The 13,853-nt window shown below is 34.4% G+C and overlaps 1 protein-coding gene across 1 annotated transcript in view; it reads right to left on the minus strand.

The window, feature by feature from the left end:
* Positions 1–230: 230 nt before the first annotated feature.
* Pten (phosphatase and tensin homolog) overlaps positions 231–13,853 on the minus strand; it is a gene marked incomplete at its 5' end in the record, with an annotated part of 71,166 nt that continues 57,543 nt past the window's right edge. The window contains 3 exons of the mRNA XM_048336494.1: positions 231–3,684; positions 7,495–7,719; positions 10,431–10,597. Coding sequence (XP_048192451.1) covers positions 3,499–3,684; positions 7,495–7,719; positions 10,431–10,597 — 578 coding nt within the window. The remainder of the gene's footprint in view (positions 3,685–7,494; positions 7,720–10,430; positions 10,598–13,853) is intronic.

Below are 13,853 nucleotides of genomic sequence, written 5' to 3' on the forward strand. Positions count from 1 at the left end.
GTGATTAACTGAAGAAACAAAAACAAAAAAACCTTCTCTTAACCATGAACAGCAGATACTCTACTCCAAAGCTGGCAGGCCATGCTTTTATAATAGTGGGCTTTGAATAATAGCAGGAATGGGAGAACCAAAAACAAAGCAAAGACTTCCAAAACTTTTTAATTTGGCTGCCCATTATTTAAAACTTCCATGGACTTATTAAATTATACTCTCAATTAATAAAACACCCACACAGTGACAAGAATGAGACTTTAATCAGTTTTAAGTGGAGTATATAACACTAAGAGATAAAGGGTTGTTAACAAACACAATAAACAAATGGACATCTGATTGGTATGAGGCATTATCCTGTACACATATTTTTTGTGTCTCCTCAGTGCATAGCATTTACACACAGAGCCACTGCTGCACAGCACAAGAGTATCTGAAGAGGCTGAATCAGAGTAAGGCTGTTTAACAGACTGAATTTTTTTAGTATATATATATATATTCTATATGAAAACAGATTGAACTTTTGAACTGGCAGGTAAAAGGCGACTCTGTCGAGTACTACAGTTAAAGCCCCCACTTTAGTGCACAGTTCCACCCCTCCATCTGCATGCATGACACATTAACAGTATTTAAAGGTAAACGAGGCACTTTGTGGCAACCACAGCCATCGTTATGAACATATTGCACAAATTTTCTAGAACTAAACATGTAACTTGTACCCTACTTTTATTTTTTAAAGCTGAAACATTTGATGCTGCCGGTAAACTCCACTTAAGTCTATAACCTGTGCCACAGCAAAGAATGGTGATGCTATTTATTCAACTACCCTTTTAAAATTATGGCAAAAAAGTCCAAGAGGATTACAGAGGACTAGGATGGTACAGGGCCCAACTGTAAGCTTTCTTAAAAGTGATACCTTCAAGTAACTTCAGATACATAAGCTGCTGCACATCCAAAAAGTCAAAAAAAACATTCCAGAAACTTGGGAGAGATTACCTACAGACTGCATTTCAGGCTAATTATGAATACTGTCATAAATAAAGTTTTAACTAGGACTTGAAAAACCTTTCAGTCATAGCAATTCTTGTCAAATCCTATGGGGATGGTAACTGAAATAAAGTAAGGAGAGTATGTATAATATATATTTATATATATAATATATATAATGCCATTTTTCCATTTCCAATGACTACACCATAAAATGTAAGCAAGGCTTCTCAAAAACACTGAAACATTCAAAATCAAAACCCTCATTCAGACCTTCACATTCCAAAGGAAAAATAACAGTGCAAAAGCCCATTGTAATGTCATTATTTATGACCTGGCCCTCAGTGTTATGTACTGGAACAATACGTTATGTTTTAATATGCTGTGCCCAAAACTGTAACAAAGAACAGTACTAACAACCATCTTCAGAACATGATCAGTTGGTTTCCATTTTAGTCAACAATTTTCAGCTTTTATGAAAGACAAGGTGACATATAAATTTCAATGGTGAGATCTTAGGAATAGTTCTCTAACTTTACCAATTTAACTTATGAACAGTCAATCAGTACTCTATGTATCAATGTTTAAATATAAATGTGTAAATACTAAAGAGCTTTGTTAAAAATTTAAAAATTTTGTTGAGTGAAACTGATGATATGGAAAACATTGCAACATTATTTACTAAGAATATTTTAGATGAAGTTCTGTATGTAGTCTATTTACCATCAAACTCTAAATACTGCTCTAGTAGGTCCTATGCGATCTGTACTTGTAAATTAACTAGGTCAGACCACAGCTATTGAACAATTTCAGCACCAATAAGATATTGAAAATGGGACTTTACACCATTAGGAAATATAATGGCTGGATATTCAAATGTCAAGGTCTAATTTGAAAGACACCAAATTCCTGGAAAAAGAAATCCTTTTTAATAGTATCTTCACATTACCTTTACAATAGTAGTTATACTCTGCTTAAAATTGTATGCAGTCTGGGCATATCAAATATATGATATTTAAGAAGTGAAAATTGAAGCCCTAATCCCAACTGTAGCACTATGAAGAAATGACAACACTGCACATTAAAAAAAAATCTGTTCTTTCAATAGCAAATTGATAAAGCATATGTAAGACAATTACTACTGAAAAATTAAATGCCTTATTATTTGTGCAGCACTGAAAATTTACTGCAACTCTAATTTCCTTTTTAACACAAACAATGTCTTTTTAATATACATATTATATGTATTCAATATTCAAGTAAAATTCCCTAACAGTTAATGACATTTAAAAAATGTGCAAAACTGCAAAACTCATTGTAATAGAATGTGTAAGGTCAAAATGGCAGAAGGGCTGACAGCTACTGGATTGAATAAGTGCATCATAAGTCTTTAAGGAAAAAAAAAACGCTTATTGTAGAATCTCAAATTAAAATTTCTTGTGCAGTATTACAAAATATTTTATATTTAAGGAGAAAGAGAAGCTTGCAGCCGGCATATGAAGCATCCACAGCAAGTATATGATTGAAAACTAATGAAATAAATCTAAGTTGTTGACTGAGTAGATACTAATAGCATCTGACTTTCAGCACTGGCCTTGATTACACAGGAGATGGAGCAGTCATTATAACTGAGAAAACATACTTAATAAATCATTGTCAATTTTTTTAATGTTTCAAGCCCATTCTTGTTGATAGCCTCCACATTTATATGATTAAGTCATTGTTGCTGTGTTTCTTACCTAGGACGTTATTTTTATATCCCTTCATTTGTGGATTCTTTAGATGTTGTCAAAGGTTCATTCCTGCACCCCAATACAAATTCACTCTCTAGCTGCCTTTTCTAGCACCAATATGCTTTTTTTTTTAATGCACAAACAACAAGCAGTAACAGCGGCCAATTCCTCAAATGTCCAGATTAATAACTGTAGCATGCTAAAGAAAGGTGTGTGTAAGTAGCTGGCGATGGTATACGGTCCAGTGTCCAGCATAAAATATCCCTTTCTGAGCATCCCCTCCATTCCCCTAACCTGAATACATGCATTAGAATGTAGCAAAACCCTTTAGAAACTTCTTAGCCAACTGCAAACTTATCTGTTGCCACAAGTGCAAAGGGGTAGGATGTGAACCTGTAATTCACAAAGCTATTTAGCCACTTCAGTTGGTGACAGAACACAAAAGGAAAAAGTCCTACGTATACACATCAGTCTGTCTCCACTTTTTATAAAACTGGAATAAAATGGGAAAGTGCCATCTTTATTTATCCTAATTGAATTTTAAATGTCTTTTTGACACAAAAAGGTATATACATAACACAGCTACACAACCTTTTCCAACTGGACGACAAGTGTCAAAACCCTGTGGATGTATGGGGTAAAACAAGATTGGTCAGGAAAAAAGAATTGTTCCTATAACTGGTAATCTGACACGATGTCCTATTGCCATTAAAAAAAAAAAAAGGTCCATTTTCAGTTTATTCAAGTTTGTTTTCATGGTATTTTATCCCTCTTGATAAAAAAAAAATCAGACTTTTGTAATTTGTGTATGCTGATCTTCATCAAAAGGTTCATTCTCTGGATCAGAGTCAGTGGTGTCAGAATATCTATAATGATCAGGTTCATTGTCACTAACATCCGGCGTTACAGAAGTTGAACTGCTAGCCTCTGGATTTGATGGCTCCTCTACTGTTTTTGTGAAGTACAGCTTCACCTAGAGAAAGAGAATTCACAATTATGACTAATTTTACTTAGAAAAGATATGTATTTTGACAAATTCCTTTTTAAGTACTATTAACAATGAACACTTTAAAAGGCAACTATAATTATTTGGTTGGGTGGGTTTTGTTTGAGACAGGGTATCACTATTTGGCCTCAAAGTCACTATTCTCTTGCCTTAGCCCCATGAGTGCTGAGATGATGGGTACCATCATGCACAACATGGCAACTGCTGTCCAAATGAATTTTATTAAGATCTCCTATACTTTCTTGCTTGCTATGTACTGACTAGATAAACTTGGATACTAATAAAAGAAACATAGTTATGAGCACTAGCTAAGGAACTTTACAAAAGAAATGCAGATCGAAAGTGAGAGTTCACGTAGCAGTTTTTCAACTACAATGTACAAAATATTAAATTTCAAAAAATGTCTGAAACTCAAGATCTTAGTGACACTATACAAACATAATAATGCTTAATAATAATGATGCTCAGGGTCTATTTCACCTAGAAGGACAAAGGAGAAGGAAAAAGTTAACATATATCATGTGATGGTCTAAGAAAGCAAGCTAATGGCCTTTATAGGCATAGTACAAATGACTGTCAAACCTAATGTTTTATATATTTGTTTGTTTGTTTTTTGTCAGTCCTAGGGCTTGGACTCAGGGGCTGAGCACTGTCCCTGGCTTCTTTTTGCTCAAGGCTAGCACTCTACCACAGCACCACCTCTAGCCGTTTTCTATATATGTGGTGCTGGAGAATCGAACCCAGGGCTTCATGTATACAAGGCAAGCACTCTTGCCACTAGGCCATATTCCCAGCCCAATGTTTTATATATTTAAAAGAAAGGAAACAAAGACCCAGAAAAGTCAAGGTAGGTAAGTAGGTAGGTAGGTAGGTAGGTAGGTAGGTAGGTAGGTAGGTAACATGGAATTTAAATGAGCTCTAACTTCAAATCTCTTGCTCATTCTATTTATAGCACTTCCTCTGATATTCAAGTCACTATCAGTTCTTTTCTTACACTCTGACGGTAATTTTTTTAAGTTCTACCTTCAAAATACTAGATAGATATGACAGCTTATTACCCATCCCTGCCACTACTCTAGTCCAAGCACACACCACCTCTCTCACTTGAACTAGCCACTTTCAGCAGCCAATATTAACTCAGCTCTCATCTTCTCTTTTTGCCCCCTTTCCCCACTTTCCTCTTCAGTCTGTTTAAGACAGCATAGAGAGTAAATGTTTAAAGAAAAAAATTTCAGCTTACATCTTTTCTGCCCTAACAACAAACTTCACTGTCTTTACAACAAGACTAATTTTCTTCTCCATTCTCTTTTAATCAAAATGCCATGCTATTCAAGCTCATTCCACTCAGAATTTTTCATCTACTTTTCTCTTTGCCTAGATATTGTTGGGTCACTCATCTCTTTTAGACATTTGTTTAAATGCCAAACCTTCTCTTAATATCCTAGCAAAACAAAAACAAAAAATCTTACTCTAGCTCATCTCCATCTTTCACTGGATTTAATGCGAGGACAAGGTTTTTAAGTCATTGATACATTAAAGGTTTGGGGTTGTTTTTGGCAGTGCTGGGTATCAAACCTGGAGATTCGCCCAAGTTAAGTAAGCCTTGCTCACTCTGTCAGTGAGCCACATCACTAGTGAAAGTTTCCACAAAATTGAGACAAAACATAATAAAATTAGAGGGAAAATCATCTTAAAAGGTAATGGTTGCCAGGCATGATGAATACCCATAATCCTAGCATTTGAGAGGGAAAGAAGATTACAAATTCAAGGCCAAATGAATCAAATAGCAAGACTGTCCAAAAAACTAACAAAATCAAATCAGAAGTGGTGGAGAAAATGTAGCTTCATAGGGGAAAAAAAGATGGAACCTAGTAGATTATAAATGAAATTTAGGGCTGGGTATGTGACTTAGTGGTAGAGTGTTTGTTTAGTATGCATGAAGCCCTGGATTCAATTCCTTCATATCAAGTAAACAGAAAAGGACAGAAGTGGCACTGTGGCTCAAGTGGTAGAGTGCTAGCCTTGAATAAAAGAAGCTCAGAGACAGTGCCCAGGTCTGAGTTCAAGCGCCAGGACTGGAAGAAAAGAAAGAAAAAAAAAAAGAAATGTAGACATACTTAAAGACAATTAAGATCCAGAAATATTAAATATTGGAACCATTTTAAACATATACCCTCTAACCTCTCTACTCAGAGTCTCTTAAGTATTACTAGCAATAGCCTTAGTTCATAAATTAAGTTAGGTTTGTAACAGATTATAAAGATAGGATGAAATATAAGAGAATTTTTTTTTAAGAGAGAAGTCCAGGTGCTAGTGGTTCATGCCTATAATCCTGGCTACTCAGGAGGCTCAGATCTAAGGATTTCAATTCAAAACCAGCCCAGGCAGGAAAATCTGTAAGACTTATCTCCAATTACCCATCAAACAGCTGGAAATGGACCTGTAGCTAGAGTGGTAGAGCACTAGCCTTGAGCAAAAAGCTCAGGGGCAGCTCCCAGGCCTTAGTTTAAACCTCATTTGCAGGCAGAGATAGATAGAGATAGTGAGGACAGAGGGGAGAGGGGGAGAGGAGAAAAAAAAGGGAAGGAGAGAGGAGATGGGTAAGGGGAAGGAGAGGGGGGAGGAAGGGAGGGAAAGAGGGAGGGGGAGAGAGACAGAGAAAGAGAGAGAGAGACTATGTTAGAAGAGGAGAAAACTCAAGTAGAATAAGAAATAGGAAAGGAAATAAGCAAGCAACTATATGGGAATATTTACAGATGAGATTTTTCTTGTTGATAAATAGAAATACATGCATTTACACACATACTCACATATATCATACACAGAGGTGCCAGTAGCTGACACCTGTGATTCTACCTAAGTCCACAAGACTCAATCTCAATGGAAAGATGCTGGGCATGGTGACACATGTCTGTCACCCCAGCTACGACAGGAAGCTTAAAATAAGCAGTCTGTGATCCAAGTGTGCACCTGGGAAGGAAGTGAAACCTTAACTCACAAATAATCAGAGGAAAAAGGTCAAGAGACATGGCTCAGCAGCAGAGTAACTCAGAGTAAGGCTCTACTAAGTTCAACACTCCCAACTGTCAAACAAATAAGGCCAAATAATTCAGAGACATTAACATGATCAAATAAAAAGGGTTTGTTAAAAGGAAGAGCAATCAGAGACTGCCTTTCAAAGCAGATGATATTAAAGACATGGACTAAAACATGAGGACAGTCATGTGAGGGTCATGAAAAGTCTGAGTCAGAGAGATACAGAGAGAAGGAAAAGAACTAGCAAGACCAGGAGCCAAAACAGCATTTTCACAGACTTGAACCAAGAGCACTGTGGCTAAATCTCAGGGAACAAAGAAACAATATGGCTAGAGCTGGAAAAGAGTAGGTTTGTGCTAAATTATATAATTCCCCTGGTACCTATAAGTTCCTCAAAAAATGTTCAGAAGAGTGACACAATCAGATTGACTTAAGACCACTCAGAAGTTGATAATAAAGTGAAGGAGAAAACAGAGTTGAAGTGGTAAATAAACTCCTTACCAATCACACACCCTGAGCTCCCAAGACTTCCCTATTATTGCTTCATAAACATTGCTTCAACCAACACAATTTAGTTTAGAAATGAGTAAAGTAAGTTCCTGTTTATTTAAAATAATACATACTACATACATACATTTCCCCTCTTTCCTTCCTTCCCTCTCTCTTTTTTTTCTCTCTCATACAGACAGGCACAGTGAACACACATATCACCAATAATTTCCCAAAATGTTTTAGACTAACCTTAAAATTTGGAGAAAAATATCGGTTGGCTTTGTCTTTATTTGCTTTGTCAAGATCATTTTTTGTTAAAGTAAGTACTAGATATTCCTTGTCATTATCTGCACGTTCTATACTGCAAATACTATCAATTTCTTGATCACATAGACTTCCATTTTCTACTTTTTCTGAGGTTTCCTCTGGTCCTGGGATGAAGAACGTGTTTACCCAAAAGTGGAACATTTTGTCCTAAAAACAAAACAAAACAAAACAAAAAAAAAAACAGAAAAAAAGACATTGAGACTAATTTTTTTCTTTTTTTAAAGAGAAAAACTCTGTATCATTAGTTATTTTCAATGAAGGTGAGTGAACATAATTCATGGGTTACCTATTGAATTCTGACTAGTTGATTTTCTTTCTTATTCAAACTTTAAACCAAAATTATTTCATACGATATGAGATACCTTACTTTGTTTTAAGATCATAAGTGAAATACTTCCTAAGACTAGCTTTAACAAATGTTTTGAGTTTATTGGTATACGGTGTAAACAAAACTCAGGTGTTTCTATTTCAATGAGTAAGTACTTGATAGTACAACTTTCCTTTTGAAGTATGACAGATATATTTTTGAAGTATGACAGATACTTCTACAGAAATAAGAGATTCTACTTTTTAAATGGCAATGTATGAAAACTTTCAGAATAAAATAGGAAAAGTAGTATTTCGAATTCCTTTTTGCTATAAAATGACTATTTTTTAAAAAATCACTTACTATTAATAAAGACTCCTTAATCAAAATACCCTAGAAGTAGTTGGGGTAGCACACACCTGTAATTAGGAGTGAAGGAAGAAGGACCTGACTTAAAGGCTAGTCTGAGCTATACAGTAAGTTATAAGGCCAGCCTATACATAGGAAGTCCCTGTCTCAAATAAAATACCAGCCAGGCAACAGTGACTCATGCCTGTAATCCTAGCTACTCAAAAGGCTGAGATCTAAGGATCAAAGCCATGTTCAATAGGAAAATCCTTAAGACCCTAATCTCCCAGAAAACCAGAAGTGGCACTGTGGCACAAAAGTGGTTGTTGAGTGTCCTTGAACAAAAAAGCTCAAGGACAGTACCGAGGCCCTGAGATCAAGGCCCACAACTGGGAAAATGAAAAGAAAAAAGAAAATAGAAGAGAAGTTCATCACTTCAAATGGTTTTTGGCCAATATAAGAATAAGTCTGATTCTTTGACAGTCAAAGATTTACAGCCTTGTAACATCCTGTCTTGTGCTATTCTAATTTATCCTCAAGATTTGACTTTTCCCCCCAAGAAGATGAGAAAGACCTTTATGGGCCTTATGCTTAAAACTTCACTTAACTTTTAAGAGCACCTAGCAGTAGAATCTGTTATCTCAAGCTCTGGTGGCTCATGCATATAATCCTAGCTACTGCGGAGTCTGAGATATGAGAATATCTCATAGTTTGAAGCCAATCTGGGCAGGGAGGGTCCATGAAACTCTATATCTCCAGTTAACGACCAAAAAGCCAGAAGTGGAGCTGTGGCTCAAGTGCTAGAGCACTAGCCTTGAACAAAGACCAGCCAATGCCCTGAGTGCAAGCTCCAGTATTAGTATTAAAAAAAAAAAAAAAAAGTTTGTTAACTTCAAGTCATTCAGAGTTAAAAGAAAATATTCTCAATTTCTAAAACTATAGATCCTTGACATTTATTAGACAAAAACGACTCTAAAACCATATTAGGCATTTGAAGAACAGTAAGAAAATCATAAAAAATGGAGATTTATGTAAAATAACCTAAGATGTAGAATGTTATTTGTGTTAAACTGAAATAAGAATTATTATACTCTTAAGATGGTATAGGGAAACTACTTTTTAAAGCAAAAGTCTTAGTCTTGTCAGTGGTTCACACCTGTAAATCTTAGGTATGTAGGAAGCTGAAACCCAGAGGATCTATGTTCAAAGCCAGCCTGGGGGGGGGGGGGGGGGGAGAGGTCACTGAGATTTCCATCTCTAAAACACAGGCCGGAGGTATGGTTTAAGTGGAAAAGTGGTAGCTAAGGCAGCAGCAAGCCATGTAAGTATCAGGTCCTAAGTTTGAACTGATAGATATAGATAGATATCTATATCTATGTATGTACATATATAGATATATCCTTATATATGTATAGATATATAAATATAGCCATAAATTATTTGCCAGCTACTTGGGTTCTGGATAAAGAAACTCACATTTCTTCTGACAAGTCAAGTTAGACCTATAGCAAGCAAAACTTTTTCTTTCCAAAGAAACAGTTGAACAGTAAAGAAAAAACTAAAATCTAAGAACTAGGCAGCAACGCTCTATAAAAGCTAGCAGTTTCCCCATTAGCTGCTAACAATATACACCTTACACCTTAGACTCACTTTAAATGTTCACATTTAATATCTTAAAAACAAGTTTTACAATTGTGCTCTTGCCTTCTCTAAATATAGCTCAGTAAAATTCAAACCCCATTAACCTAAATCTGCATATTTGAATACATTTCTCATTCTTTATTACTTCTTCATATGTATTATTCTTAGCGAAATACTCAGTACATCTAGAGAAACTAGATATAAAAACAACCTAGTTTCTACACATACAAATAGAAGGAAAAGGCTTGTGTCAATATGCAGACATAAGCATTTTAAAATTATACTTTCATATTAATTTCTTTTCAAATGATCATGTTTTCTAAGAATGTCAGAGCTAATCATTATAATGTTTCACCAGTGCCACAATAAATACAGCATCTGCTGTTTTCTAAAAGAAAACTAATTACAGTTCATTAAATGTGGCCATAAAATGAAACTTATCTCTTAATCTTTCTTTACAGAATAATTTCTGCCCAACTGATAACTTTAAACAAAAGATCTAAGGCTACTCTTCTAGGCTTGACTATTTTGGACATTTTCCCAATAAAGGTAAAGTACAAACCTTTTTTAGCATCTTGTTCTGTTTGTGGAAGAACTCTACTTTGATGTCACCACACACAGGCAATGGCTGAGGGAACTCAAAATACATGAACTTGTCTTCCCGTCGTGTGGGTCCTGAATTGGAGGAATATATCTTCACCTTTAGCTGGCAGACCACAAACTGAGGATCTGCATGGTTAAATACATACTAGTATCATTTCACAGAAAATACCCTTAACTATCAAACTATCACAAATTATTTAAACTATTATTAACAATTTACATAAAATGATAATTCTATGTTCTTAATCTAAAACAAATCAATGGAAATTAGGTAAAAAATACAATGTAAGGCTTTTTCCAATTTGAACCTTCAAAATAAAGATTCACTACTGATATGAAGGTGAATTACTACTTCATATTGTAGCAAGATTAGATGTCCAGCATACACACACATATACATACTAATCTCCCATTAAAACTGAACTAAAAATCCTCATATGACTTTGAGCATAAATTCTTAAGGAGTTTTCTGGCAGTTTTGTCTACATAAATGGTAAACTTTCAGAATATATTTATTTGCTGTGGTTCTTTGAAGTCTCTAGTAAATGCCAAAAATCACAAAAGAAAAACACATGTTCCTAAGAGGAAACAATATAATCCATAGCAAAATCATAATAAATCCCAGAAATAAGCCTAAATATTTACAAAATATTAGACTCCATTTTTTTAACCTCAAGCCTACATTTTGCCTTAAAAACTATATGAAAGTATCTTCCTGGGAAACAGGAAGGAAAACTCAGAAATGTTGGCAAGGGAATGCAGCAGACCTCAAGTAAAAACTACAGCACAACCTCCCATCCTGCCCAACACTCCACTTTCACTAACAATCATCTGGCTTTAACCTGCCTTTAAAACTAACTGGAAAACAACTTTTCATTTGCTTCTCAGTTAGCAAGTCAAAAGGTAGTAAAGACTAGAAAGAGAAAAATTTTATTTATAAACTTTAAAAAATCTACTCATAAATCTATTTGCAGTTTATGACATTAATGGCAGAAATAAAACTTAACTGTTAAGATTCATGGACATTAAAAACTTAAAATTACCTAAAAAACTTGACAAAATAGAATTCATTTACAGTATACAGAAGTTTTTTTAAAAATTCCTTTGAAAAGAAATTGATTTGTAAACTTAAGAAGTCTTGAAGGAAATAGGCCAAGACAAGAAATAGAATACAAGCCTGCAATATATAGTAAATGGTGGTGGTGGGACATAAATTATTAGCAGCAAAGGCATTATTATCCCTTCAAGAAGAAAAACAGTGTCACGTTTTTATCAATGTGGCCAATGAATGAGAAATTCTAGCTAAATGGAATTTCCACCTTAATGAACAACTACTGGCTTATGTAGCAATATAAAAAACCATATAGTAAATCCAAGTTTGGTCAAAGCAGATTTGCAAGGCACTGATCATGCTCCCAAAGTGGGAAATATTACAACAATATGTCAATAAATTTCACACCTTTGACTGAAGGTTCAAAATGTAATGTGCTATTTTATAGGCCTATTTAACAATGAAATTTTTACTGAGAAGCCTATTTGGAATAAGCAAAGTAAGGATATAATATAATAAAAGACAAACATATGTGTATAGATATAAACATATAAATGTATAAATATAACACACATATAAATATATAATGTAAAACCAGCCAGGATGAAAATGCCTTATCACTAAAATTCAGAAGCTGGCAATACTGATTTTAGAATTTAAAAGGGAAATTAATAGTGTAAGCCAGAGTTCAATTATGCTCTAGCTAAAATACACATCTTCAAGAATTTTAGAACTGTAATATAAACAATTCACAATCTAATTACAAATCAGTGTCGTTTAATATTTCTACTAAAAACGAAAGTTTAATAAAAACTTGGGTAATAAACGTTCCCTAAAGTCACTAAGGAAATAATCTCTACAGTATGAATTACACAATTTAGAAGGCCTAGCATCACAAGTCCAACATTAGTATGGTTCTTTTGACTTCATAATTCCCAAATATTTCCCATGATTGTGATGTAGTGAATTGGCAATATCTGTATCTAGTAAACACAAATCAGAATTAGATATTCTTATAGACAGTTATGTTAATATCCGTGTCCCTAAATCTCAGTACCTCTTTCTGTGAATCATCTACCTGGCAGGATTAAAAATTTGATAAAAGTCTTTGAATAGAACAATATTGTCCAAAAACTATAACATCACCTTTATAGTAACAATTTAATCTTTTATCTTTGAATATAAATGGCAAAAGAAAAGCAAAACAAGTTCCCTCTGATTGCCTTATCTGACTTAAGCCAAGTCACATTACTGGTTTTCCCCCTCACTATTACTTTCCTCCCCTCAATCTTTACAATTGTCTTATAATTAGGATTTTAAGCCTCTGGTATTATCATGATACCACACTACTTATCAAATCATGTCAGACATCCCCACTCAACATCCTCTACTAGACACATATCCTATTACTATTCTAATCCTGGTTACTACTTTTCTTGTCCAGTTCATTTCCTTTTACTATGCTTTTAGTTTAAGCTATCCTCCATTGACTGTAATATTTCCCTCACGCTAAACTGGATGCTGCCTCCAATGATCCTTTCTCCTCTATGGATCTTGGAAGTTCTTATATCAACACCTCCAACTGGCAACTGCCTTGCACTTAGTAATTTTAAAAATTGTACTGAGATAAACACACATCAATGACGTTCCTTTGAAGACTTTTACATACACTGTACTAATAAATGTAACGTCTTTGATAAAGTTGCCTTGCTCTTAGAATAAAGGAAAGATCTGGTGATAATGATCCTATCTATTTAACAGGTAACTTTAACAAATTAATTTTCTAGGTATAAATTCTGACAGAAAAGATTTTATTGCACATTTTCAAGTAGCAAAAGCTAAAACTAATAGTTTTTTAAATAAATACAACTAATTATTTTAAACAGATAAAATCTACTTAATAGATATAATTTATTTTAAATAAAATACATGTTTATTTTAATACATCTATGTAAAAACCATATGTATTAAAATAAACCTAAAATAATAGATGTATTTAAAAAGTGGTATCTTATCTAGAATTTATACAGTAAACAGAAAATGTACTTGTTAAGTATTAAAAGTGACTACTTCAAGTGGTAATTGCGTATCAATCTTATGAAACTCTTGTTGCAGAATAAAAGGCATCAGCAGTCTGGTCTCTTCTAGGGCTTCCTTTCATATATTCTCCATATATCCTCCCAGACCCTTCTTTGGGTCCAGGCATTAAAACTTCCCATCAGTCTAGCTAAGAATGGCAAAAGAGAATAGGGTCAGGATGACTGAGACAGACTTATTAAGGCTAGGCTAAGAGAGAGAGAAATCAGAGGCAAACATTAATTTCATGACTTG

This window comes from Perognathus longimembris, chromosome 2 (assembly GCF_023159225.1).
Source record: "Perognathus longimembris pacificus isolate PPM17 chromosome 2, ASM2315922v1, whole genome shotgun sequence".
Taxonomy (NCBI): domain Eukaryota; kingdom Metazoa; phylum Chordata; class Mammalia; order Rodentia; family Heteromyidae; genus Perognathus; species Perognathus longimembris.